General features: G+C 48.4%; 8 protein-coding genes; 4 read left to right on the top strand and 4 right to left on the bottom strand.

Moving 5' to 3' along the window:
• Positions 1-239: 239 nt before the first annotated feature.
• On the bottom strand, positions 240-1,935 carry GSTUM_00003278001 (uncharacterized protein; the record flags this gene model as incomplete). XM_002836908.2 has 4 exons in its annotated part: positions 240-788; positions 851-1,259; positions 1,334-1,838; positions 1,904-1,935. 4 exons carry the CDS (start codon positions 1,933-1,935, stop codon positions 334-336), a joined length of 1,401 nt encoding a protein of 466 aa, XP_002836954.1. The 3' UTR covers positions 240-333.
• A 3,509-nt stretch (positions 1,936-5,444) lies between these two features.
• On the top strand, positions 5,445-5,802 carry GSTUM_00003277001 (uncharacterized protein; the record flags this gene model as incomplete). The annotated part of the gene is made up of 2 exons (XM_002836907.1): positions 5,445-5,542; positions 5,628-5,802. The coding sequence occupies 2 exons, from the start codon at positions 5,445-5,447 to the stop codon at positions 5,800-5,802; spliced, it is 273 nt and encodes a 90-aa protein (XP_002836953.1).
• A 280-nt stretch (positions 5,803-6,082) lies between these two features.
• Positions 6,083-8,895, top strand: GSTUM_00003276001 (uncharacterized protein; the record flags this gene model as incomplete). XM_002836906.2 has 5 exons in its annotated part: positions 6,083-6,974; positions 7,024-7,225; positions 7,281-7,950; positions 8,080-8,364; positions 8,431-8,895. 5 exons carry the CDS (start codon positions 6,083-6,085, stop codon positions 8,443-8,445), a joined length of 2,064 nt encoding a protein of 687 aa, XP_002836952.1. The 3' UTR covers positions 8,446-8,895.
• An 878-nt stretch (positions 8,896-9,773) lies between these two features.
• Positions 9,774-11,355, top strand: GSTUM_00003275001 (uncharacterized protein; the record flags this gene model as incomplete). Its single annotated transcript, XM_002836905.1, has 5 exons — positions 9,774-9,911; positions 9,989-10,818; positions 10,877-11,082; positions 11,135-11,262; positions 11,323-11,355. 5 exons carry the CDS (start codon positions 9,774-9,776, stop codon positions 11,353-11,355), a joined length of 1,335 nt encoding a protein of 444 aa, XP_002836951.1.
• A 2,190-nt stretch (positions 11,356-13,545) lies between these two features.
• GSTUM_00003274001 (uncharacterized protein) lies at positions 13,546-18,669 on the bottom strand (the record flags this gene model as incomplete). XM_002836904.2 has 8 exons in its annotated part: positions 13,546-14,340; positions 14,399-14,546; positions 14,619-15,136; positions 15,190-15,379; positions 15,440-15,964; positions 16,016-16,141; positions 16,191-16,375; positions 16,536-18,669. 8 exons carry the CDS (start codon positions 18,667-18,669, stop codon positions 13,760-13,762), a joined length of 4,407 nt encoding a protein of 1,468 aa, XP_002836950.1. The 3' UTR covers positions 13,546-13,759.
• A 254-nt stretch (positions 18,670-18,923) lies between these two features.
• GSTUM_00003273001 (uncharacterized protein) lies at positions 18,924-20,716 on the bottom strand. XM_002836903.2 has 7 exons: positions 20,208-20,716; positions 20,043-20,150; positions 19,803-19,960; positions 19,640-19,731; positions 19,579-19,587; positions 19,295-19,529; positions 18,924-19,238 (listed from the first exon to the last, which is right to left on the bottom strand). Exons 1-7 carry the CDS (start codon positions 20,509-20,511, stop codon positions 19,221-19,223), a joined length of 924 nt encoding a protein of 307 aa, XP_002836949.1. The 5' UTR covers positions 20,512-20,716; the 3' UTR covers positions 18,924-19,220.
• A 1,476-nt stretch (positions 20,717-22,192) lies between these two features.
• GSTUM_00003272001 (uncharacterized protein) lies at positions 22,193-23,910 on the bottom strand. XM_002836902.2 has 5 exons: positions 23,766-23,910; positions 23,522-23,683; positions 23,103-23,466; positions 22,776-23,050; positions 22,193-22,728 (listed from the first exon to the last, which is right to left on the bottom strand). The coding sequence occupies exons 1-5, from the start codon at positions 23,809-23,811 to the stop codon at positions 22,322-22,324; spliced, it is 1,254 nt and encodes a 417-aa protein (XP_002836948.1). The 5' UTR covers positions 23,812-23,910; the 3' UTR covers positions 22,193-22,321.
• Positions 23,911-24,281: 371 nt separating this feature from the next.
• Positions 24,282-25,282, top strand: GSTUM_00003271001 (40S ribosomal protein S26). XM_002836901.2 has 5 exons: positions 24,282-24,332; positions 24,401-24,441; positions 24,582-24,709; positions 24,769-24,871; positions 24,936-25,282. Exons 2-5 carry the CDS (start codon positions 24,419-24,421, stop codon positions 25,048-25,050), a joined length of 369 nt encoding a protein of 122 aa, XP_002836947.1. The 5' UTR covers positions 24,282-24,332; positions 24,401-24,418; the 3' UTR covers positions 25,051-25,282.
• Positions 25,283-26,905: the final 1,623 nt, after the last annotated feature.

Raw genomic sequence — 26,905 nt, 5'->3', positions numbered from 1 at the left:
GAATCAAAATTATTTCCACTAAAAATACAAAATCTGCCGCCACCATTATAGAAGAGCCTAGTAAACTAAATAAACATCGAAAGAAAGTACAAAATAAACTGGCAGAGGCACGAGCACCATGCGGGCGTAGGTAGGAACGGCGGGAGGGAGTAAAAGAATAGATTATGTATAAGAGAGAGAGAAGGGGATACCACACAACCGCAAGCAAGCCTTGTGGGTAGGAAGGTATAGAGACATGGAAGGAAAGAGGAAAGAGAAAAAAGAAATAAACTACACTATTTTATTTTACATTGCATTACAACCCCACTTCCACCCCTCACGGACCCCTCCAACTCACATCTCCCCCTTCTTGCTAACCCTTCTAGAGCTCCTCCTACTCACCGAGGTAACACCGCTATCATCACCCTTAGGCGAGAAATACTCGCTCACCAAAGGCTGATACTTATTCTTCGAGCTAGCCCTAGCGCCGGTCTTCCTACTGATGAGGACGACAGGTTCCATCTTAGTATAGGAATCATCAGAAGTAACTGATGTTTCGGCGTTGTCGGAGAGTTTGGACGCAGGTGTGGTCGGGCCACTAGGGGTGGAGGTGGAGGTGGCTTCGCCGCCAATTTCTCGGTAGGATTTGCGAGTGGATCTGCGAGTCCGCTTGGGTCGGTCTTCTGCTTCTTCCTCAAGCCATTCCGCTTTTCCGGTGCCGGGCTCAGGGGGTTCTTGGCCAGGATTTTCCTCGGTTTCGTCCTTGATGTTGTAGTCGTCCTCGTCACCAAAGTCATCGGGTTTTCCAACTAATTGCGGGTTAGCTGCGATTCAAATCCTAATTAAAACATAAGTAAATAAATGATCTCACTGCTGGTATCCAAGGGAGCCTGTCCATCGATTCTCTTGAAGGCGTATTTCCACACCTTGAATCCGGACAGGCCAGTCTCCTGCCAGGCTTTCAGAACCTTGTAGAGTCCATCGTAACGGTAACCCTCTTCTGGTCCCAGGGTGGCTTTAAACCCGCGAATAACCCTGACCGGGTTTCCCGTATCGCAGGAAACCTTTAGTGCTAGGTTGAAGCCGGTGAGAGTCTGATCAGAGGATTGAGGGGCAGTGCGAAGGTTCTTGGGATTACTCGCGGTGCCCTTGAGATCACGGCCTCCAGAGCCAGTGAACGTGAAGCGAAATCCCTCGTCCACATCGTCTTCGTATCCGCCAGAAACGGCGACGGAGTACGCTCCAGTCGTAGTACCGCCGTAAATACCACCGACAGTAGGCTGGTGAGTATGTCAGTAGCCTATAGAAGCGGGAGTGGGAGTGGGGAGTGGGGAGTGGGGAGTGGCAAACATACGGGATGAACAGCATCGGCACTACAAGCCAATCTACTTGGCCACCAATGCCCAACCTTGATCCCACGAATGGGTCCAAAGACCTTCGGATCCGGCCGCACAGCCCGCTTCTCAGGATCGATATGTTGAACGTTCCTCCCATTCACCACCCTCCTACGCAATCCCTCCCCGTCACCCGGAAGCACTGGGCCATCATGACCAGGAGCATACCCCCCGCGCCTACGTTTACCCAATTGGCTAGGCGGCTGACTATCGTCAGAGTAGAAGTCCGCGTCACTCTCACTCTCGTCGGTAAACCCGTCATCGCTGTCGTTCTCTTTCTCAGATCTGTCGTTGCTTTCACGGTATTTGCGCTTCGGGGCACTGGCGACACGCGCGGACTTTCGCACGCCTTCGATCGGCCCCTCCCTTTTGACCTTGACCCTCTTATTCGGGGGCTTCGGAGCTGCATTAACTTCGAGACCGAGGCTCGCGAGGATCGCCTGGTTCCTGGCGATATTTGCGGCACTGGAGAGGAAATTAGGATTAGAAAGATAGGGTATGGAACAACCATACGCCTGGGGGAACGTTACCGCTGCTTGTCAAATTCTGTCAATTCAGACATTTTCGAAGGAATTGGTAGAGTAAAGAGGGAAAGGCAGATAGTGCGGGTAAAAGAAAGGGATGGACGTGGGAAGACAAGGAAGACTGGCTAGCTGGCTAGCACCACAACAAGGTCAATGCTCAACCCTGCAGTAAACAAACACCCCGTTCCAAAAGTTTCGCTGGGTCCCGGTACAGTACAATACCGGTGCCGTGCCGGAGTGATAACCGAACCAACCAAGAAAATAATTTCAACGAACCGAGCGTGACGCGTTGTGCAACAGAACTATTGTATTGCAGCTCGACGTGACACTCGCGATTAGGAGGTCAGATTAAGCTTCTTTTAGTCCACTTTTTACGTTAACTTGGATTGGTTTGGCTTGTTGGTTTCCCACGCCGGTATCCTTATCATACCAAGAGTATTGCCAAAAGTCTGTCCAGCTCTTGGCATGATAGCTGGAGCAAACACCCTTTTCCGAGTGGCAGGGAAGGCCCCCAAGCCAGCCAGAAGAAGTTCGACAGACTTGCCCTTCATATCCGGCACATTATGAGTACAAGTACCGTACTGTACAAGGTGGCCAAGATCCTAAGCGAGGAAGTGAGTGTGACATGGAATGATTTTGCGTGATAGGGAGATTGTAGCACAGAGTGATGTGATCGGGAAATATTGATTTCTGGGAATATTTTTTGTAATCTATGGTTGAAGTGAGAATAAGGACGGGAGAGTGTTGGGTCAGGACACAGCACATCTCAAACTCGGGAGGGATGAATCCTAGAGTGTGGTATCATGGTTGGCTTCAGATGCAGTGGTGTAGCCAAACCCTGAAATAAAATCACAAGTGGTATGTATGTATTTGTGTCAAAAGCATGTTAACTTTCAAAGATTTTCGCATGACCGCGCCGTAGCATCATATCACTCTTTTCGCCTCTGCGAGTGGAACAATCCTATTGCCGATGCAGTGGCTCTCACTCGGGTCACACAGCACCAAGACGACGATAAAGCTTTTGAATTTCTCACAACGCCAGCCTAAACTAGAAAACTGTTCACCACACCTTCTAGAGTAGCAACATAGACCAAGCATCCGAACACCCACACCCTACCAGTCGTTATCATCCACCGTGGTATCCCCCCCCGGTTGGTGATGCCGATCCCAGCCCTGATAGCCTGCGGTTTGGGGATCCGTAGCTTGGGTTTGCCTGGTTTGATCGTTTGCATCCGGCTGGTGATAGCTTCTATTGGCGCTCTGGGGGCGATTCGGGTAGCCGGAACCTTGGCTGGTTAGACGCTGGTACTCTGGTGTCCAATCGCCCCCCACCTGAGTGCTACTCGCTTGTTGAGGTCCGAGTTGATATCCACCACCCCCAAGGCCCTGAGAGCCATAGCCCTGATAACCTTTACTCTGGCTGTCCGTCTGGTGCTCCAACTCCTCGTTGCCCCAGAAGGACCGGTTCACTGACCTATTAAGGACTGCAGCACTAGCCCGGTAGGGATCTTCTGAGGAGCTTCCAGTTTTAACGCCACCTTGACGACTCATCCTGTCGGGGCTCCTGGCTTGCTGGCCCGAGGCCCAGGTAGTCTGAAATCCTGCCTCGGGGTTTCTAGCGCCATGGTAGGCATTCTCTTGTAGACCTCTAGCTTGGTATCCACTCATTCCATGATCCTGCATGCTGCTGCCACCCCAATCCCCCCCAGTCGGAATGTCCAAATTTTCGGGGTTTCTAGTTTTATGTTGGTATTCCGTGGGTTGGCCTCCCGGCCGGTACCCTACCCTACCGGGGCTATTTCTGACTCCCTGCTGACCTTCACCCTGATATCCCACCCTTAAGGGACTTCCGCCACCCTGATAGCCGGGTCTCCCTGGACTCCCAGCGCCAAATTGGTAGCGAATATCTCTCTGGCCACCCTCACGGCCTTGGAAGCTCCTACCTCGATTCGCTGCTTCCCCGGCGCTGGAAACAGCACGAGTGTACACAGTGCGTGCGAGCGCCATCTCGGAATCACCACGACCCACGCCCTCTGCCATTTCTGCTTGCTTGAGAAGCTCCCACTCATGAGTAAACCTCCTACCCAGCATGACCAAATCTTCAACCATATTCTTCGAGGCCTCAAGTAAAGCTTCTTTCGGACTCATAGCGCCATCAGTGGTGAGACGCAATTCGAACACGAAGAATAGCGGGTGGGGAACTCTGTAAGCTGCAAATGTTACACACGGGAGTGCCAAGAGTGCACTAACGAGAAGTCCACCGAGGGTCTGGCCATCACGATTGAAGGTGAAGATGGCGGTTGTCGGGTCATCTAAGAAATCCGGTTAGCTGTGGACTTTCTGTTCCTTTTCATCGGGAAGCTACTTTGGTCAAATTTCATAACCACCCTATTTCTATTAGCTTGGATTCAATGATAAAAATGTCTATGCCGGAGGGAGTACCTCTTCTCGCCAGCGGGCAACAGAAATTCCTCGGTGGGATCGACGGCCTCCCTTAAGTTCTTTCCTGCGCGGATTACCACATTGGCTGGAACACCGTCTTCTAGACTCATGTCCGTGGTAGGGTTGGCAGAACCTCTAGTGGAAGATCCTCCTTCTGAATAACGTAAAGACATTTTTTTGGTGTTTATGGAGACTTTGGTGGTTTTTGCTCTGCGTCGTAAAGTTAGAGATGGAAGTGATAGAAGGAACGCGGGGGGGGAGGGATTGCTCATTTATTAAGGAGGGGGAGTGTGCGTACTCATGGTAGGTCAAGGGTAAAGAGACTTTTTCAAAAGGTCGTGGGGTTTCTTTAGAGGGCTTTTTTCTATTTCTTTCTCAAGTATGATATCTTAGGTATGAGGGAGTCCACTGCTACCCGTCCTCTCAATGGTTAACAGTTATGATACAACTCCCGTAATCAAGTATGATACCCTATTCCCATTCCGGGTCTGCTGAATCCAATATCGCGCGACCAAACTTCCCCCCCGTCTAAGCGACGTGCAGATCAACCGCCCTCAACCAGCGCCTTGGGTCCTCCAATTATCAACTCCTTTCCACATCCATCAAGCAAACTCGTCTCACTGCCTCTAATCCTGCACCAGCCGGATGCGGCAACCAACCATTAAGACCTTCTGACCTACCGGTATTACAGCTTACCTCACATCTTTTACTTGTCATTGCCAGGCGGCTGAACCTGATCAGATAAGTCGAGCAAGAGGCACCACCATAGACAGTGCTGGTTATCGCACTCGTTCCTGGGGTTACACAGTACAAGTACTGTACTCGCAGACTATCTCCAAGATTCAAAGATCCCTCCACGAATTCGACCACAACTCACAATGAGCGGTTTCGGCAGACCTCCTTCCACAATAACATTCTCTCCAACACCGTGCCCTCCCCTGTTTTCTCCCAATCCCCTTACCCTCGCTAACGGACGGGCTGTCATAGGCCGGAACGCGGGAGCTTCCCACTCGACCATGATGGTTTCCCCCCGCCACCGCTGCCCGAGCCCCTTTCCAGTACAATAGTGGGCTAATTATGGGAATAAGGCGAATGTAAACCCGTGATGCAGGACTACCTTGCCTGTCTCAAGAAGGTTCGAGGAGCGAATGCGCATGAGTGCAGGATTTTGGCGAAGGCTTACTTGAAGTGTCGAATGGATCAGTGAGCGATTTCTATTTTTTCTTTTGTGGTTCGATAGGAATGGTTGGGTGGATGAACGGATAGGCTAAACTATTTTCGGGAGTAGTAACTTGATGGCTCGAGATGAGTTTCGGAATCTCGGATTTCAGGATGATGCCGTGAAGAGTAAAGCGGGGACGGGGGGGGAGGGCGAGAGGATCGTTACCGGGGAGAGTGGTGGGCTAGAGGAGTTGAGGCGCAGGAACGGGGAGTTGAAAAAGAAGGATGCGGGGAAGAGTTAGTGTACGAGGTACTATCACAAAAAATCTCATGTGCAGCTATAACCCCCCCGCTGTTCGTGCGATACCGTACCGTATTATAGTAATCTCATGTGTAATTGATGGTCTGCGATACGATGGTCTGAGACATGGTCTGCGATACTGGTACTGTACTGTACTGTGCTCGAGTAACTCTGCCCCCTGCCACCATTGGCACTCGCCACCCATCAGTCCATCTCTGTTGATCAACGGAACCACCCGTCCGCCCACCTCCCCCCCTCACCTCACCAACCAACCAACCGCAATGCAACGCAGCACAAATCCTAACCCCTGCCTAATCGCGATCCTCCTCATCGTCCGCTCCTCCTCAGGCGTGAATTTCGTCTTCCACTACCCGCCCAAGCCAAAATCCACCCCAACACACACACCCGCACGGCGACACTCCCAATACGCTGCGTACACCATCTCCGGAACCTCATCCCCTTCCTCCCCATCCACATCCGGCTCCAGCGATGATGACGCTGATGACCGGCAATCCCGAACAACTGCGCGGGGCAGGACCGCCACGGAACGAAGCGACAGTGGGAGTAAGACGCGCAGTCGCCGAAGACAACATGTGAAGGATGAAGACGAGGGTGATGGGAAGGGTGGGGACGAAAAAGGGGAGGCTATGAGGGTGCTGGGGTTCAAGGAGGAATTTTTAGCCGGATTATTGGCGCCGAAGGAGCGCATGTGTAGGGCCAAGTTTGAGCTGTCTATTGATGATATGGTTTTCCTTGGCTATCCGCTGCACGTTCGGCCCGATGGGACGTGGAGGAAGCAGAAGAAGAAGAGGGGGCGTGGGAGGAGTGGGAGTGGTGGTGGTGATGATGATGGGAATGTAGGTGTTGAGGGGAATCCGGATGTTGGGGGTATAATTATTGGGAATGGAGGACATGAAGATGATGCTGATGATGAAAAAGACGATGAGGACGGAGAGAGCTCTCAAGGGGGTAATTTTGGCAACATGACCATGTTTCATGTCGTCTTCGTTTTGAACCCTCCGGAGCTAGAGTATCATTCGCGGACGCAAGAGATGTTTGACTATGTGGTAAAGAGATTTGCGAGGGCTCTAAAGTACGAGCAGGCTAAGGATGGGTATGTCTGGGGGGAGGCAGAGAAGATCGTTCGGCTGAAGGATAAAGCAAATCATGAAGGTATTTAATTGTCTTAATTTGATATTGGGAGTTTGCTAATGGGATGCAGGGACTAGTTTTGCAGATTTGTGGAGAGATATCCTGGATCAGAGCAGTCTTGCATATGCAATCTCTAGAATTTATATTGATATATCCCAGTCAAAGATTGCTCATGTGTTTCTTAATAATAACCTTGGGCTGTCGCTGCAAATGCCGATCATATCAGAGATCTCTGTTATGCCGTCCATAACGGAGCCGCAGGTTCCTGGACTGTGCGTGATCGGTTTATCCTCAAGAAGTCCAATAGACTAATATCTGCACTTCTAGACCCTTGACAACTGCTAATTCATTCGGCGATGACGACGCTGAAGGGGACAATATGCTTGCGAAGCACTTTACTCTTCTCTTTCTTGAAGATGTAAATGGCATTCTGAAAGACATTGCGGCTGAAGCAGCTGATTCCTCTGCATCACTGGCCCGTTTCGTCGAGGCATGCAGACCGACCAAGTCGTTTGTGCTCACTCTCTTGTTGAAATCAGGATATGGTGTTAACAGCATAATCAGATTCCTACAAATATCGAACTCATGCGGAATCCCACTCCACGAAATCCAGGTCATGGCCCGCCATCTAGTGCACTGGAGAAAAGCCCGCGCTATCCCACCTATACACCAGAGAGACACCTACATTGTATCTCCTAACGCTGACATGAAAAAGTTCTTTCCCTCTATCCCTCTTCCCATCACAATAGTTCTAACGGACCAGCCTAGACTCCACACACTAATCCCAATCTATAATACTCTCTTCCCAACCCTCCAGCCCCTCCCAAAACTTCTCACCCTCCTCTCCAGTAAACCAAAACCCTTCTCTGCTTTCATCCCCTCCCGCGCCCATCGTCCCGCCTATCTTGAAATACTTGCATTCCTAATTCGCCACGGCCTTGCGACCCAACTCCGCAACTTTGCATGGCTCCGCGTAACCCGGCAAATAAAGCGCGCGGTAGCAGCTAAAGAGCGGGCAAAAAAGTCCCCCGCTGACCCCCCGCTCAATTTCCAATCACAAGAAAAGGAGAAGGAAAGGGAGAGGGAGAGGGAGAGGGAGAGGGAGAGGGAGAGAGACTTGACAAAGATGACATCTTCCATATCGAGCCTTTTATCCCACAAAAACGACAGTGATTCCGAGGACGAGTATGAAGATAGCATTATACTCGAGCCGCATCAGGCGAGCAGTATTGAGAGCTCGTGGCTGGAGATGATGACTAGGGACCAACCACCTGATATCAAGGCGCTCTTCGATAGGATTATCAAGTATCTTAATGGACAGCATGCTATCGAGAATATTGCGGTCCGGGAGGGGATTGCCAGGAAGGATGTTGGGAGAGTGCTTGGAGCTTTTGATGGATTCGTGATTTATGTGAGTTTTTTCTCTCCCCCTTATGTGCGCGATATATCGGAAAATGTGCTGACTAGGAGTCCACAGGCACGGCACTGGTAGCTTGTATCATACTGCCAGTATTATGGGCGTTAGGGAGAGAGAGTAATGATTTATTCAATCGATTCAATCGGGAGGCTTGAAAGATGCCCTGGCTTAGGGGTTTTTGTTTTTGTTTTGCTCTACTATGCGTTACTCGTGCCATGGCGGGGAAAAAGAAACGCCAACAGCAAAGCCAAAGGATTATATTCGAGTGAAAATAGAGAAAATATTTAGGGACTATTTAGAACACAGCAAAAATAGCGCTTCTCTGGCTTTCACTGCATTTTTTGGTAGTAATAGGTATTTTAACATCGAACCTATTTGGTTATAGCTCAACCCCCAGGACTCCTCACATTTTTTCTACGGCGGCCGGTCGAGAAGACAATATCTGCATATACATAGTTTTTTTCATGCCCTCGCCAGAAGGGGTTAGGTTTTTATGAAAAACTAAATTCTCAAGAAATGTTTTTCATATTGTTGCCGAACGGAAGAGTCTTGACCCTTCCTTTAGCCTCTAGCGTTCGAAATAGTTGAGCCAACACTTTTGATTTTGGTGTATTGTGCTTGTGTCCCACGGGGGGCTATCCGTAATGATGGGCGATAAAGAGTATATGAGATTTAATATAGGTGGGAAAACTTCGGCGGTATCGCAGTTAGGAGAGTAGGTGGAGCGGTATCTTTTGAGAGGCAGGGTTAAGGGACGGTAGGTGAAAATTATGTTTGGTCGCGCTGCCGGACTCTTGATTTTTCTCCTGGGCTCATTAAATTTTATGGTCTGTTAGGATTAGGAAGCAGTCATTGGGCCTTTCCTTCCGGGGGCTAAGACCAGGGAGATACCCACTAGCATCAGCAAAGCATACTAATCCCTAGCACTTAGATTTAAAACTCCTGCACGAATTGACGGCTATGAGGAGTATGGAGATGAAGCGTAACATATATGACCCTGCTTGAGCTATGATATCTCCGGTGAAAATTTCTCCCCGATTTGCAACGTTAGCTTCCTCCAGCAGGCTCCGGGAGATCATATGCAATGCCGTTAGAAATCTGGTATGATGCCCGTATTCTACCTTTTCTTCAGACAAATATACGTAATTAATTCTCTTTGAATTCCCAGGTTCATGCTTTATAGCGTTTCCTAGACCGGGAAAGTGCTTAGCTAGAATCGAGTGATAACCCATGCAATTCCCCTTCAGCCATAGGCGGCTCTATCGTGGGGCCATCTCGGAAAATTTAAAGCTTGGCTAAACCTAATCGTGACCCTTCAAAAACTTCGCCCCACCAACCACCCCATAATACCAACCAACCAACCACACGACCTGACCCCCGCGCCACCAGATAAAGAGACACAGATGTCCGAAGAGCCGTCCCAACTACGGGAATACCTGATATATTTTGCCCAGATTCACGAGACGTTCAGAAAAGCAGAGTTAGACTCACTTTCCCAACTGACCGGTGTGGGGGTCCAATGGAAGGAGTACTCCGATGATGTGAGCGTTCCTCTCGCACAAAAGAAAAGAAATTGAATATTAATTTTTTTTTTCCTTTTTTTTGCTCGGGTTGACAGTCTCCATTCGCGATAGTCCACCTTCCCAACAACTCCTCCGCAAAAACTCTTGTAGAGCGCTCAATCCTGGCAAAAGGTGTCTACGAGCTCTGGGGAGCAGGTCCAAACTACGACCACCTCCACGCAACCATCAAATCCCAAACACCCTACCTCTGGCTATCATGCATGTCACGTTCCTTCAAATTCGAAATAGAATGTTACAATGGGAAGCGCAAGCAATCAGCGCAGCGGGAGATAATCGAAAGCTTTGCCTACCTCGGCCTTGACGGGGAGATAAGGATGAAGGACCCAGACATAATCTTCACCGTGTTGGAGGAATTTCCGGAGAAAGTGGCGACGCCCACGCGCATATTCTTCGGGCGGAGGGTGGGTAGTGGGAGTCGAGCGCTTGTTGAAAGGTACGATTTGAAGAAGAGGCATTACATCGGGACTACTTCTATGGACGCGGAGCTGGCGCTGGTGACGGCGAATATGGCGCTCGTTGCGCCCGGGAAGATTGCCTTTGACCCGTTCGTTGGGACGGGGTCGTTTGTGGTTTCGTGTGCGCACTTTGGCGGGTTGTGTCTGGGGTCCGATATCGATGGGCGGCAGATCAGAGGGAAGAATGGAAGGAGTGTACTTAGTAATTTTCAGCAGTATGGGCTTGTTGGGAATTACTTGGATGGGTTCGTCTCGGATCTTACGAACACGCCTATACGCCAGACCGCTTTTATCGATGCGATTTTGTGCGATCCGCCCTATGGCGTGCGTGAGGGGTTGAAGGTTCTCGGTAGTCGGGACCCGGAGAAGGGGAAGGAACCAGTTATTCGGGGTGGGGTTTTGAGACACTTGTATGCCTTTCAAGGACCTATACCACCTCCGCCCTAGGACGCTGATCATGGGCTATAGGCAGGACGACTACGTACCCCCCAAGCGACCCTACAGCTTCCTTGCGATGCTGGACGACATCATGCAGTTCGCTGCAGACCACTTAGTCCCTGGTGGAAGGCTGTGCTTCTGGATGCCTACTGCCAACGAAGACTTCTCGAAATTGGATATTCCCAGTCATCCACAGTTGCAACTGGTATCCGTTTGCGTGCAAGAGTTCAATAAATGTACCCACTCCCGCATATCTATCCTCCCAGCACGAGCTAACGCTCAAGCCAGGGTCGAGAAGACTAATAACCTACTCGCGGATACAAGGCGATGCACAAGCCCCGCCCACGCGAGAACGGGAGGAGAGAAACGGAAGCAAAAAGGCGACGGCAGATGAACTGAACTCGTTCCGGAAAAGGGTGAGTCGATAAACCCCTACGCAACACATTAGGATTAGACTAACCGCTCTTCCGGGATAGTACTTTGAAGGGTTCCGATCTAGTGGAATGTGAAGTTATACTCGCTTAATGTTCAACTTAGAATTTTACTGTGAACCCCCCCCCTCCAGCAATCGAGGCTCACTCGGATAATGCATTTCGGTCATTTTTAATCGGGTCTGGCTGGTCCGTACACTGTATTTAGAGGTTGAGATACCGGTATCGCATCATAGAGGGGATTATTTCAGGCGTCCCTTCCATACTGAACGTCTATAGACGATTACTCAGCTTTTACGTGATCGAGGTGTCGGGTTTGGCCCGGAACAGGATTCCTACATGTTTTTAAGAAATCCAGGACTATTGTAGCACTCTTATGTTATACACATTGTCAGTATACTATACAATGACTGCCTCGATTCTGTTCTACTCTCGGCCCAATCTACCTACCTCTTTTCACCATCGATATCTAGGATATCTAGGTTGCGATTATTCCCCAAAACACAAAGGGGCCTTATTACTACCAACCAGCGAGCAATGTCCATAATCCCTCTACTCTTGAGGGTGTATCGGTTCCTCCCACCATGACATCGATCGAGATACCTAGCTTAGCTTGCGCAGCGGCCGATTTGTCGAGAACCGGTTAACCCCGGCGCAATCAGCGAGTGCCCACAAGTTGGGTTCCCCTAGTAGGAAAAACCTATGGTCTTCTTTAACCAGTAGCCTAGGGGACAGCTTTTCCCCTTTTGGTTTAGCCGTGTATCATACTGTACCAATCCGCTCTTATCTCATCCAAAACTGCGCAAGTTATTGCCAAGTAAGGAAATGATCTGATAAGCATTGTTGTCTTGGCATATGAGCAGCATCCCGTCAGAACATAACCCCTCTCCCCTACAAATCTAGCAGGCCTAAATCGCTAGAGCTTCCAGAAAGAGAACCAAAGGAACTACGGTACTATACTTTTGCGGGCAATACCGAATGGACTGTCCCTACTTTGGATCGGCGGGAAAAAAGCGTCGCTTGCAAAGCACAGTACTGTATCTAGTTCAGGATGGACTCCCTTAGGCAGTTTAAAAAGCTTGGAGTTGGAATGGTGGGGTCGAGGGATAATCCGTAAGTTGGTACTCGTGCCGAGGTTGTACCCGAACGCTTGCGGGGCCCGCTCTCCGGGGGGCACTCTACCGAACGCCCGACCAGCTCGATAGACTATAACTTACGGGCTCAAAGTGAGCACAGCTTGTCTATTTGTATCATACATGATATGATACCACTCACCACCCATTACGCTTTCCGGTCAGTGGGTAGAGTCCTGCAAAGATATCGAGAACCCATCTTCAGGTAGCGCGTGCGTCCCTCCATGTTCCCCGGGCAGTCCCAACTAAACGTAGCTAGGACTGCGTTACTATGAGTGTGGAATTCCAGCTTCACGACTCCGGGTGCATTAGCGAGGCAGCCATACCGATCCGGACAAGAAGCGACCGGTGATAAAACTGATTTTTTCTTCTGAAGATCAAGAGCTTGCTGTTTGTCGGTACCTCGACTATTTAGATGCCTTTGATGCTACCGCCCGATTGCCAATGGTTTCCGGCCGTTGCAAATGCGCTTCCCTAACTCTTCATACTGGCCCACCTCTTGCACCCGCTGTCCGTGGACACTAGGCCTAGCGATTTCTTAGTCGTCGTCCATACTACTACTTCATTCGAGCATAAGCCTTTACTCGTACTCCATGAGATGAGAGTGCATGTAAAAAAGAAAGGCGTACTATTGAAGCCCACAAAAGGAATATATCCAAACTACCAGTTCCGGGTATTAAAGTGACGAGCAAGGTTGTGGGAAATAAGCGTATGGGGATAGTAGAAATGTTTTGTAAAGTACCGTAAGCTCCCAATGTCATGTCGAGCCCGCAAGTTATCGTATAAATACTGGGCGGTCGGGCACCGGCACTCTTTAGAGTGCCTCCGAAAAGCATGGCCACAAGCGTTCGGAGTTGTGGCGCTCAAGCCACGACATCAGCAAGAGCGGGGGATAGGCTACTAGCAGGTGCTGCTACCGTACCGGTATTTCGTCAGAGCTAGTACGATAGCAAAATAGCTCAACGATGTAAGGAACCGGCACCCTGATGGAGTTCTGAGAATGACTCCCTAACCAACCAAGCTCAGAGCCAGACACGAGCGTGAGGGTGAATCGATGGGCCGTTACGATAACAACAGATATCAATACTTGTTTATTCGAAGGCTTGGCAACGCATCGGGATATATTGGACTCTTCTTTTACTGGAACACTCTTAATTCATTGCCTCCCGTTTTCCGTAAACCTTCCGCGTAGATAGATAGAAACAGGAAGATAGACAGGAAAATAAGTAATTCCGCTTCTCCTAAAATTATCTCTGCAACACTCTATACAACTGCCCAACCGACCGAACCGAAAGCATGGTTCATTCATAGCCAACCCCCAGTCATAGTGTAACAAAGGAAAAAATACCTTATAAATATCCAACCTCCAACTCGACAACCCGCTTTAAATCCCCCCTGATCCCCTGAACTCCACAACCAGCCTTAGCAGAAACCTCCCCCTTCCTGCCCTCTGCGAGTCCAATCCACCGAGAGACCAACCCGCCATCCAATACCCCCCTCATGGTATCCCCGCCCACGCCCCCTCCACTTCCACCCCATCCTCCCCCTCCAGCCCCTCCGCCTCCGCCACCACTATAATTAACGACAGCCCGGTACTCCCTAGGGTTTAGTCCCGCGACGTGCTCCTCGCCGTTGACAATCTGCCCTTGCACGATATTGAGCCTGCGGTAGGCAGTCTCCGGGATCGTGCGGATCATGGCGAGACTACCGGTTTGGGTACCGGCTAGGACAAAGTATTCTTGTTGTTGTTGCTGGTTTTGGTGGTGATGGTGTAATGGGGAAGTGTCTGTTGCGTCTGCGGGAAGGTGGGAATTGGAGGATGCAGAGAGTGAATATGGGGAGAAGGGGAGCATGGTTAGCGTGGATATTTCGTGGCCTGAAAAGAAGTCTGCGCGGCGGATTAGACGTTGGCCGGCAAGAGATTTGGGGTCTATCTTAAGTTAGCCTGAGGGAGGAAATGGAGGTGTGTGTGTGTGTGGAGGAGGTACGTTCGGGATCATATTGTAATGTGTGGATATTCGATTCGGCGTCCACGACGACAAAATATAATTGATTGCCGTCTGGCAGGAACTCTGCTGAAATAATTTCGAGTTTTTGTGTGTCTTTTCCGAAGAGCGTCATTTTATAAGGCTCTTCCTATCCGGATAATTAGCCACCCTTTAACAAATGCCCCAACCAGACCCGCTTCAGGATAGAAGATAAACGTACGGAAAATCCCGCGAACCAAACACTCTTCATAAAGTCCCCAAAAAGGATCATCCCGTCCAGATTCTTAGCAACAGAGACATAAAGGCACATATCTAGGAAGGCCACCGGCAGCAAACTCTGATCCTCCTTCAAACCCCTGACCATGATTTTCTGCCCCTGAGCGGCGAGTAAATACCCGTTCACGCCACATATGGCGCTAACAGTACCCTTAACTTCCTCCCTCGTCACGAGCTTTAGTTTCCGGTTGGTTTCAGGGCGGTTAGGTTCCGGGACGACTTCGATTACCTCAAAGACGTAAATGCCACCGCGGGCGGAGTGGTCTTCGCCGCGGAAGATGGCGGTGCCGACGGATACTAGCTGCTTGCGCTCCTTGGTGTGCTCTGAGACTTCTAGGGAGATGGTCTTCACAACGAGGGCAATCTCGTTGTGGGCGAACTTGTACTCGTCCACCGCTGTCCAGGTTTGGGGGGAGAGAAGTTTCAAGGTACCAGAATCTATTTCGGGCTGGAGGGTTGTATCTAGGTTTCGTTTTAGCTTGTTGAAATAGAGCAAAGGAAGAAGGGAGGAATACCGTCTTTCGCAATGTTACCGTCTTCCTCCGCGAGATCAAATGGCTGACGTTTGCTCGTGGAAATAACATACACGTTCATCGGTGGGAAGTATGCTAGACTCTGAACATGCTCGCCGGGTGTTACCTTTTTGTACCCCCAGTTCCCATCAAACGTGAACTCAGCAGGCATCAGCGCCACCCTCACTATGCCCTACGCATCCCCAAAAGGTCAGCCTTAAAGTCCAAGTGAGAGGAAATGGAAAATTTGTACCAAACTATCAACATACACAAACCCTCTATCAGCGCCAGCAGAATGAAAGGAAGATAGGCTCCGAACTCCGGTCCCCGCGAGCTTGTGTATCCGGGGACTTGACTTCGCGGTCTTGATAACAAAGCTCGGATCTGCCCCCGGAAGGAATACAGCGGAGTACCCCGCAAGGTTATAGACGGCTGTCAGTGGTCTGAATATATTCTTGGTTCCCGCACTCAGGCTTAGTTCGTTTGACGCTATATGCGGATTGGGAGACTTTATGAAACGCAGAGTTGAAGGCGAGGAGGAGATGAAGGGTTTATAGAAGGTTAGGTCGTTGTTCGAGCTTCGCGCGATCAGGTATGGTTCTTTGAATATCGAATCGCCCATATCTGCTACTAGGATTTCAATTATTAACTGTTTTGACCGGTGCTTTTCGCGATTGGCGGTGGGTGAGGTAGGGTTGTCGGTGCGGAGGAGCGGGTACAGGGTGTTGAAGCTTTCGGCGCTAAATAAAGGTGTAACAGGGTTTGACAAGTCATATATCTAGTAATATTAGTCTTGGGTACTGTGGAGAGTAGAACAAGACTAGCGTACTTGTAAACCACCCTCAACAGTGAGAAGGAATAATAAATAATCCTTCACATTCTCAACAGGGGCATCCAATGGTATAAAGATGCCCTTGGTGGAAGCATATATGCAACCGGATTGGTATTTATCAAACTATTCAAATTAGCTCGAATAGATTGCGGTAGAAGGATGTCTCTCATACTTTAATTGCATCGGCCCTTTCCTCAGCCAACTCCAAGTTCGTCGAGTCCATCTTATACACAGCAGGACTCCCGTCCACCTTTATTAATAGAATATAGGGATCGCATACCCTTGCCCTATGAACATTAGGTCCCTCTTCCCCGGTCTCTTCATCAAACATGGGAATAATCTGTGAAAGTTGCAAATCTAACAGTCACAATCAGCCATTAATCGCCTCAGTTCTAACACCAAGAAAAGGAATAGTCATCAGTCTCCCAAAGGATGGACTGGTATCGCGCGGGGATTATTATGCAAGATATGGGAGTGAATAGGATTATATTTCTAACAAAAACTAGAGAAAACCAACCACAATCATAAACTCTAACTTGCTCAGAAACAACCTGAACGATCCTCATCCCGTTGCCTACAACCCCTACCTCAATGGTTTCGCCCTCACTCTCAAAATCCGTTCCACGGACCTCCTCAAACGTATCGCCAACACGGAAAACCTGCGATTCATCATTTTTAGTAACGAAGAGGAAGCGATCGAACGATTCCTCCACGCTGCGGTCATCTTCCTCGCCGCCGAGCCCGACTGCTGCATTAGAGGTATTTGCTGAGCGAGCACGGACGGTCCACAAAGCTTGGCATTGGGGAAAGTCAAAACGCCCAACAATTGTGGGCGAGATGGACTTTCGAATTATGCTTATCCCGGAGTCCTCCGACGTGTTAGAGGGGCCGGAGGTGGTCACCAACTCCAATTCCGGGGAGACGCCCTTCTGGCGTTCCCTTGATTCCTCTGGGAAGGTTGGTTTGCCAAGCGTTATATCCCGAAACGGACCTAGGTTTGTCAGGCGATCATGAGTTTGGAAAATGTATTCTCCTTGAGATTTCGCCTCACTATTCCTCCGGCCGTTAGTAAGGGAATCTTTACGGAAGCTTGAATCTCCACCACCCCCGTATAGGTCATCATCCATATCTTCCAAAGCTCCATAAACATCATCCTCGTCTTCGTTTTCTAGAACTTCTTCTTTAATACCTTCTCCCGCTTTCTTTCTTTCGCCTTTTCGCCTCCATTTAAGCACTCGGGCATCACCCTCTATGCAACCAACAAAAAGCCTTCTCCCACCAAGTCCAACAGCGGTGCTAACTCTCCCACCAACTATGGACCCTGGGTGATTATTTAATTTGGTAATCTTAACACCACTAACATTCCGACCGTCCATCCTGAATCCCACAATAACTCCTTCACCCCGTTTCGTAAAAAGCAACATATCGCCACCTTCGCTTTCCAACTCAACAACTTGGCTTCCCTCCAACTCCAAGCATAGGTCGCTTTGATCAGCCAGTCCTGCAAAACCGGTACTCCGCCTGCAAAATGGATTGACTGCAACACCGGTGGTCTTCCCAGCCTGATCCACGTGAATAAGTTCATTTCCACCAACCAGCAAACTGCCCCCAGTTGGGGGCGCCAGTGGAACGACCTTGAATATATCGTACGGTAAACCTGACACACTCAAAATAGGCGTCGAAGCTTTCTGTTCGAGATCAAGTGTGATAACAATATAAGAAATAGTATCCTTCCTCCCCTCTGCAGCGAGCAAACCCGTCCAGGTTCTTCTCGGGGAATATAATATCCCAAATGTAGGTTCCCGGTACTCATGCAAGAATGTGAGAGAGATAACATGTGAAATCGCGTCGTCAAGTTGGGATACTGAGAGGACAAAACTAGGATGATACGGCCTATCTTTTCCTTCGGTAGCGTCAGTTGTCTTAACGTCACCTTCGCCCATGATAGTATCCTCCCCGCGTGCAGTACCCGCCATCTCCGGATCCCAATCGTCATTATCCCCATCTTCATCACCCATAACCTCATCAGCATCTCCACGACCAAGTGAAAGCTCTTCATCCTCCCGCTGCCTGAAGGGGATGATAGCAAGCATATCCCCAGAAAATCTCAAAGCAGCACACCGACTTCCCGGATCCGCCACCAGTTCCGTTGGCAATCCATCAGACACCACAGGCGAACAAAACTCCTCCCTCTCATAATAATGCAAACTAATCGTAGTAATCGAATTCGTCTCGGGATCCCATTCCATCAATGAGCATTTGGCATCCTTAAACGACGCCAGCACCGCTTCACCCCCCGAGCGGGTAGACAGCAATTTTATCCTCTGCAGACCAGTCACAGATCCAGAAAGTGGGTACTCTGCTACCAATACTAGTTTCGTGACTGACTCGACTTGCGAGCGTTGTAGCGCAATGTCCGCTGCGAAGGTTTGCTCCTCGTCTGCATCGAGGATTCTTCGGTCGATGTCGCCGGGTTGCTTTGCGTCTGCTAAGGCGGAGTTGAGTTCGGTTTCGTATGTGGTGGTAGTAAATATTTGGAGGAGGGAGGTTTTGGCGACAAGGACGTTTTCGGAGGTTGCAGAAGTGAAGGGGAGCTTGAGAGAGAAGGATACGGAGGTTGGTGCTGTTAGTTCTGTGTATACTTCCGGCATCGTGAAAATTTCGCCGAAAGAAAAGGGGGGGGGATGGTGATTACGAGCGTGTAACAGAGAAGGCTGTTGGCATTGCTTGGGTGGTAGGGGTGTTCAATTAGAGGTCATCGCTGCCGGTCGTCGCGGTCAGGAATAGAGAGTCGTGTCTGGTGAGTCGGGGATTGTGCCCTAATTCCTTGTTTTACCCAACAAGCTGTAACTTTCAGCACGGGAGGTCATTGAATCGCGATACCACTATTACTCATTATACTGTGTACAATATATACCATATAGCATTCTGGCTTTCGGGTTCAGTGCATCCCTTTAAAATCAAAGCAAAGCAGGTCTATAGTTATCTACTTCAGCGCTCGTCCCTTCCACCAAGATCCAACCCCAACACGGATATCCGCAGCGAAAAATATATAGCAAACAAACACTCCGATTGCCAACAAAGGAAAGGCGAGAAGTCTTAGTACAACCATCCGCGCGTGAATTGGCAAACGGAAAAAGAAACCCAATATGCCCAGTCAAAAGCACTCACAGGTATCGTTCAGTACAAACTGATAAGTCATCTAAGCCTTAAGCTTATCCTATCGGGAAATCAGTATTTCACGCGGATATATGAATGTGATGGGATCTTGCATACGGCAAGTTGCTTCTGAACCTGCAAGTACACCCCCTCCCGAGTGGATGATGCGTCGATTCTCACAACCTTACCCTTCTTTTCGTAGTAGTCTACGACAGGCATGCTGGTGACCTCGAAGGTGTGAAAGCGTTTCTTAATACTCTCAATGTTATCATCAATACGTCCACTAGTCTCACCACGCTTGAGGAGACGTTGCAGCAGAGTATCCTCCGGGCACTCGAAAAAGAGGGTAAGCCTAGATTCAGCCACTTCCTCTTCGAACTTAAGAGCTTGGTCCATCTGACGGGGAAAGCCTATAAGTCAAACAAATTAAATCAATCCACCGTTCAGCCATTTGAAGGAGACGAGCCATCAATCAAAAACACAGTCTTCTGCTGGGCCGCAATAGCATCTCTCATGGCATTCTCGAGGAGGGCAACGGTAACCTCCATAGGGACCTGGAACGACCAGTCAGTCACCGTATATCCCCCCTCTCTCTACCAACCCCACCGGTAGATTGACGACGTACAATCTTTCCCTCGCGAATATACGTCTTGATCAGCTCGCCAAACTCCGAACCTTCACGGTTTTGTTCGGCCCTAAGAAGATCTCCAGCTGATAAATGAACGAACCCGTAATCTCTCACCAAGCTCTGACACTGAGTACCCTTTCCAGCCCCCGGCCCACCTAAATCATCGTCAGCAATCCACCATACTAATCGCTCCTGTATCGCCTCCCTTCCACGAAAGTAAGGACCCCAAAAACAAACCGAGGACAAAGATAACTGAGACTTCTCCCGGACCAAAAGCCGGCTTTTTTACGTCCCCAGCTGCCAGCCTAGGTTTCCCCGATGGCTCTTCGATGGCAGGCATTGGCTCTAGCACTCTCGTCAGTCTGCTGGCAAGCATTGTGGATATAGCAATGATAAACAAACCTTTGCGGCTCTGCACAAGAAAGTAGAATCCTCCGCTACCAGCCACAAGGATGGCAAGCAGTGGGATTATGGGAAACGGATTCTTGGAGCCGCCGGTTTCTCCACCTTTTCTGGGGCCCGTCGCGTAATTTCTTGCCGAGATTCTGCGAAATGCAGAAGGAGCTGACGAAGGAACCGACGAAAGTTGTATATTTCTGGTTTGAAAATGAAGGTGTTGTCTCGTGAGTGCTGCGGCGCGGTTGCAGACAGGGTAATGAAGATTTGAGGCGATCCTACCGGAGATGGAGCGGAAAGCTGAAGACATACGGTAGGATATGAGGTGGGGCCTTATATACCTGTTTCCGTCGAGTGTTATTGGCGTTTGGGAATGAGAAAGGTGTGTGTGGAGGGAGGGTGTGTCGGGCGTAGCCTAATTGGTTGTTTCGTGATGGGAAAGGAGTTGACCGGAGAGCACGTGTAGTGTAACAAAACGTGTGCGGGATAGAAAACAGGGAACAAAACAATTCCATCTAAGAGAGGATAGAGATCCTGATGAGAGAAGCAGAGAAAGAAGCGAAGACGGAAAAGGAGCGACGTTGCTGCAAGGCAACCGCCAGTCCTTTGGAGGCCTGTGATTTTCGTCCTTGGCCATTACACTATCATACTTGTGCTCATAGAGCTCCCTGTACGAGTATGGTACAGTACAATAAGAGCATTGTGGATGCCAAGACAATCAGGAACCCACGGCACAGAATCTCACTCGTATTATCAAGTCCTTGATTGCAAAGACTGCTTCGAAGGAAGGGTGGGTGATAGCAATTTATGATAGTATTGGTAGAGCACGAGCAAGGAAGGGGACGCAAGACAAGTCCAGTAATTGCTCATTCACGAATACTTGTGTGAAAATGTAAAGAATAGTCTTTTTTTTCTTTTTTCTTTGGTAAGCTATGATACCACTACACGCACCCACTTCCCCGCATATCATGCCAATGTTTTTGAGCTACCAATACTACACCACTAAGTATCGACTCCTGTGCTCATGTATTTGTACAAGGAATTACTAGCTACAGGGAGGAAATCACCGGATGGTACTGGACCCATATTTCCGCCATAAGATGGCTGTTTCGTTTCCTTGGAGCATTCAATATTGTACTGATAATTCACTTTTAACACCCACTATGTCTTATTTAAGCCTTTAGCCCTTCTTCGTATTATACGCATGGAATGGTGCGATTGATTCAAGGTGTGGTTAGTTTGCAATTCGCTCGTTCGACCGGAATGGAAACAGACCAGACGCTCCTATTATCCCCTACTCTAGCTTTCGTGTGGGTGGTAATATGTGTAATTTGGAGCCCGAAACTGAATTCACGGACACCTAAGCACTCGGAATTAATAACTCCATCGATACACAGTGAACACTATCCAACCGGGACTTCTACCATAGCTCGCTCCCTCTCTAATCCTAACAAACCTACCAACTCGATTAGTGCCTTCCTATATCAATTAGTCCTTTAGATGCTAAGACATCGTGGCCGAGCGGTTAAGGCGAGAGATTAGAAATCTCTTACTTTCGGGTGCGCAAGTTCGAATCTTGTCGATGTCGATAAGTTTTGTTTCTGAGCCAAGTCACTTACGAAGAAAAACTCAGAGCTTATGGTACTCTTTTTTTTATCAAATCAAGAGTAGTTAATTTTGAGACTTGGGTATTTAAGGTCTAAATTTTTTAGTATTAGAGATTGAAAAATTGCCAAACGGAAGCCGCACCGTATTCACCATATTGTTTATACACTTGTTCCACAGGGCTAAGGGGATCAGAGTGGGGACCTCCGCTTCGACCGCTCTGAGAATGATGACCATGGCCATACCGGCTTCAGCATAAGAATACAAACATAAGATGCGACCTAGAGACATATACATTTTAGATTTAGAGCCACTCCGAAATTCCTGTAGTATGTATTGATGCTGGAAATTCACATGAGTTACGGCCGGGCACCATTGAGTCTCTATCAATTTAATGCACAAATATGTTTGCGAGTGATGCTTAATGATTACATGTAAGGCAAATCCCTTAGTGAGGAAGAGCCCATTTCATTTTCATACCGAGTATGACTCGGATCGCGCCACCACCTGTCGATTTACCCCTCGACCTGCAAAGAATTCCCCCCTCCATTGATTGCCGGTTTCACTACACCATCACCACCCTGGGAGACAACCTGTTCTCTGGCACCCCTGACAACCTCTAGGATATTTCTTAAACTGGCTTTCCAGTTATCTAATCTAATACCAACCTCTTCCCACTCAGATTTCCCGAAAGACCTATAGGTGGAACGGTGAATGAGAAATGTTTGGTTAAGTTGAGAGAGTTTGCCTTCCACCAGTCCTGCACGGATGACATCGATTACCCAAAGCTCTACCTCTTCACTGGGGATATGCAGACGGCGTGCAATTACAGAATACGGTAGCTCGCGGCTCGAGGCGGTGGAGGCTAGTGATGCAAGAGTCAGAAGACGGATTTTGCGGAATGCAACAGAGTGGTCGATTCCTGTTCATAGTTAGAGTATATTCTTAGGAAGTGATGGTGAGGCGAACCGTTGTCGTCAACCCAGCCATCGTGCTCATCATTAAATTCGTCATAATCCTCAAGATCCCCGCCAGCGAATACCTCCAATAGAGCGAAGGCCTCCGGGTCGGTGTTAGAAAGTTGCTGAATTGGGTCCAGGGCGATGATATCATCAAATTCGAGACGGCTCGGCATGTTGACCGATGCTTTCAATAAGCGTACGGCAATCGTTCGAGCTTCTTCGCCGGTGGATTCTTCGGGGGTAAAGCTTTGCAAGGTACGGAAAAGGAAGGAATAGAATTGGCTATCGTGAGTTAGCTTTGGTTTAGGGGAAAGTGATTCGAAAGAGGACGTACTCAGCATCACCAGCCTTCTCGGCCACGTCAGCAACAGTAAGATATAGATCCCTGATTTCGGCGATAGAACTCCCCCATTCCCCGACCCATCGTTCAATATTCCTTAATTGGGGAGCCAAAACGTCGTGCATTCCATGATCAGTAACAACCTGTAAAGTTGCCCTGAAGACTGGGTACCGTAAAGGGCTGTTGGCAGGAAGAACGTTGAAGATAGTTGATAAAGCGTGGACCGAAAGAGCGGGTCCGTTAATCGGGGATGTGGAAGGGGGTGTGGAGAGATTTTTCAGAATCGTGGGCAGGAATTCCGGTAGTGCTGTTGACGAGCGAATAAGGTGTATAAGAAGGTTATAAGCAGGAATAAATTCTATCCCATGTTTAGCAAAATAACCTCCGCGATGTATCAGGGGAGAAGACGTTACCTTTCTCCGGGGCGGTAGAAAGGGCGCTGCTTGCGTTCACGATCTCACGCAAACAACCATCGAGATCGTAGGCCTCTCCTTCAAACTGCGATTTGATTTGAGCGACAAGCCCCTGCGATCCCTTCCGTGTTTCGAGATACTGGGCCATCTCGAGCACTTGGTCTGATACCTCACCACCCCCGTTATTAGTTTCCAGCTCAGTCTTCCAATCTTGGGAACAAGAAAAAATGAAATCGGGAGATACCGTCGATAGACCCCTCAACCATAAGGGTATTTATTGGCGTCTCCATGATTGCTGCCAAAGCTGATAATTTGGGCTCGTTGACAATCGAAAGGGACTTTTTTCAGCAAACGTTGTAGTTTTTCTCCCGAGTATTCAGTTGTGCGCTTGCCAAGACTAGGATTCAGAGTTGAAAGAAACGCAAGCAATGCCCCTCCTTTCCAGCCTAACCCTCCAACATTCTATCTCAACCCCAACTACCCCAATCGAAGTATCATATCATACAAGTCTCCCAGGAATAACCCATAAAGAGCTAGTGGAAACCGATAGGAACGAAAACCCTGACAATTATTTATTCTACCTTCAATCATCTCTAATAAGTTTGTTATTGAGAAAACTTGCGCGCCAAGACCACTTAACATCGGTAGGGCTTTAACCTCTCCAACCGTCACACCCGACAACACACAATTCCTCCAAACCCCACCAAAATTTGGGTATCATACACACGCGCTCTCAATTCGCCTCAATTCAGACGCCCAACGACCAAACAACCACTCGCCCGAAGAACGAATCAAACACCTTTTTAACACCGTAAGAAAACTCCCCCGAGCTACGGTTTTTGTGTGGAAATTAAATTTTTGGCGGATATCTCGATTTAGCAACGTCAAGCCGGAAACATGGTCAAGAAAAGAGCTTCCAAGTACGTCTACTCAATTCCGATTCTACGGGGAGCCAATGTGGCAAGATCCTAGCAATTTGGGACGAGGTCATGTCTGTGGGAGACCAACAAGGTAGAATGGGGTTAAGAAAGGAGATGCTGATGGAGGATTTTCTGAATAGCGGTCGCAACAAGAAGGGACGCGGACATGTCAAGCCTATCCGTTGTTCGAACTGCTCTCGATGCACCCCCAAGGATAAGGCTATCAAGAGATTCACCATCCGTAATATGGTCGAGTCTGCCGCCATCCGTACTTCTCCCTTCTATACTAATTGCTTAGGTATGGGTGGTTAACTATGAGGTATTTAGGTGATATTTCCGATGCCTCCGTCTTCCCCGAGTACACCGTTCCTAAGATGTACTTGAAGCTTCAATACTGCGTTTCTTGCGCCATCCATGGAAAGATTGTTCGGTGTGTTCCATAGCATACCTCGCACCAGATGTGTGAGCCACAGTCAGCTAATGCGACTGTGCAGTGTCCGTTCCCGAGAAGGACGTCGCAACCGTGCGCCTCCTCCACGTATTCGGTACAACAAGGATGGGAAGAAGATCAACCCTAACCAGGCTGCTGCTAAGACTACTACTGCTTAAATCTAGAGCTTTTTCAGGGAGTTTTATGGCTTGGGTAAATTAGGGTCGGGGTGGCATAGGGGGGGGTTCTTTCATGGTAATCAAGGGGTTTCATCAGTCATGGAATAAAAGCACCCTTTTTTTCGTTGTCCCAAAATGTGAAATTTGAAATCGGGGTGTTTTTCAGAGATCATTTTCTTGTCGCGGTAGTGGTGAGTGCTACTTAATAAAGCGATACTATTTTCTCAGAAAACGGAATGCGCCATTCGATACCCAAGAATTGGATATTTGAGGAATTAGCTTTCCCGGCTTCTATATTTATGATAGCCGGTATTCGTAGGAAACGTACTCGAGCACTGTACTTGTACACTACGACCTAACCATGCGCCATACCACAGCCTCCCGGTGACTTTCTTCTGTTCGGCAGCCACTTAACTCTTCAGTAAATTATCCATAGCTGGTGTCACCATTAACAATTCGGAGTTTCCCCACTGTACCGGTACGACATATTGTAGCATCATCCTTTTATACCCCATATCTCCAGCTATCATCCACTCATAATCACCTCCTACTTCGCGACGCCTACACCCCAGGCGGGCCCGCCGGACGGAAGACCGATCACGCGAAAAATACAGTACAAGTGCCCGGGTAACTGTTATTCCGCGGATTCTCATGAAATGTGTTTTGAAATAAGTTCAAAGAATAGGTAAGTACCTGGAATCTATAATACGACTTTTTGCCAATTTTTCCAAAGTTCGGATGAGATGGCAGGCATTTGAGTCGTTATGGCCCGTTAGAATTCATCTTGTGGATAAGATATGATATGATACAAAAACAACTTTTCTAGCAGGTATAATACTCTAGGCTCTCAAAAGAAGGCATTTGAAAGTCTGCTGCGAGTGAGCAGAATAATCAGAAAAATTCATTTCAAAACATATATGTTGAAAATAAAATATGGTGGGTTTGGTATGCTCAAAATTTAATGCATGCCAATAAATGAATATCATGATAACCACATTGTTTGCTGTTAAATTTAAAGCCAAAACTAGTTAACAATATATATATATATATATATATGTATTATTAACATGTGTTAAGGTTCTAGAAAAAAATCTAACCTATTCAGAATCTCAGACAAATTTGTACCCTATCATTCCTTCTTACTGGAAAAATAATATGCCATATTAATATTATTATTGTAAGAAATATCGAAACATAAAAATAACACGGCATATTTATTTTTCAAATCAAACGCCCCCTCTATATCAACATTCTTTGTGGAGAATTAATGCCATAAAATCGACTTTTATGGCATAAAAATGGCCTCCCGGACAAGGGTAAATCATTATCGCCTGTTGAACTGATAGCCTAGAAAAAAAAAACCCCGATTTTTAGAGCGACCAGGCCTGTCCCTTCGCCCAATTGGAGGCACAGCATGCAGCCGATTCCAGCGCGAGTGACTGTCTATGATGAATAATGCACTAGAAATTCTTAGCTCGCTGGGATAGACCTCCAGGAACACGACTGGTGGAATGCCCGGGGCGCACTGTCATGAGTGCAGTATCACATTTTCCATGTTTCCCTCTCTGGAGTAGTGGCGAGTCCAATGATGGAAATACATACCCATATCCGCAGTGGCACCTTCGCGAATAGCTCTCCTACAAAGAAACCTAGTCAAAATGATACACGATTTCCTCTCCAAAATCCATTGGAATTTTTTACAAATTTATCAACCGAACCATAAGCACTGGCGTTGACAGCACTGTACCTCCCCACCGGAAAAGATTTAACTTAACGCTCAATGAAAGTTTACTTCCGCCCTAGGATGATTATTCTACTACCCTCATGTCCATCCGTGGCTAAGCGCTTCAAATGC

This window comes from Tuber melanosporum (assembly GCF_000151645.1).
Source record: "Tuber melanosporum whole genome shotgun sequence assembly, scaffold_166, strain Mel28".
In the NCBI taxonomy this organism is placed as follows: Eukaryota; Fungi; Ascomycota; class Pezizomycetes; order Pezizales; family Tuberaceae; genus Tuber; species Tuber melanosporum.
This window is presented reverse-complemented; position numbering and strand designations above follow the sequence as displayed.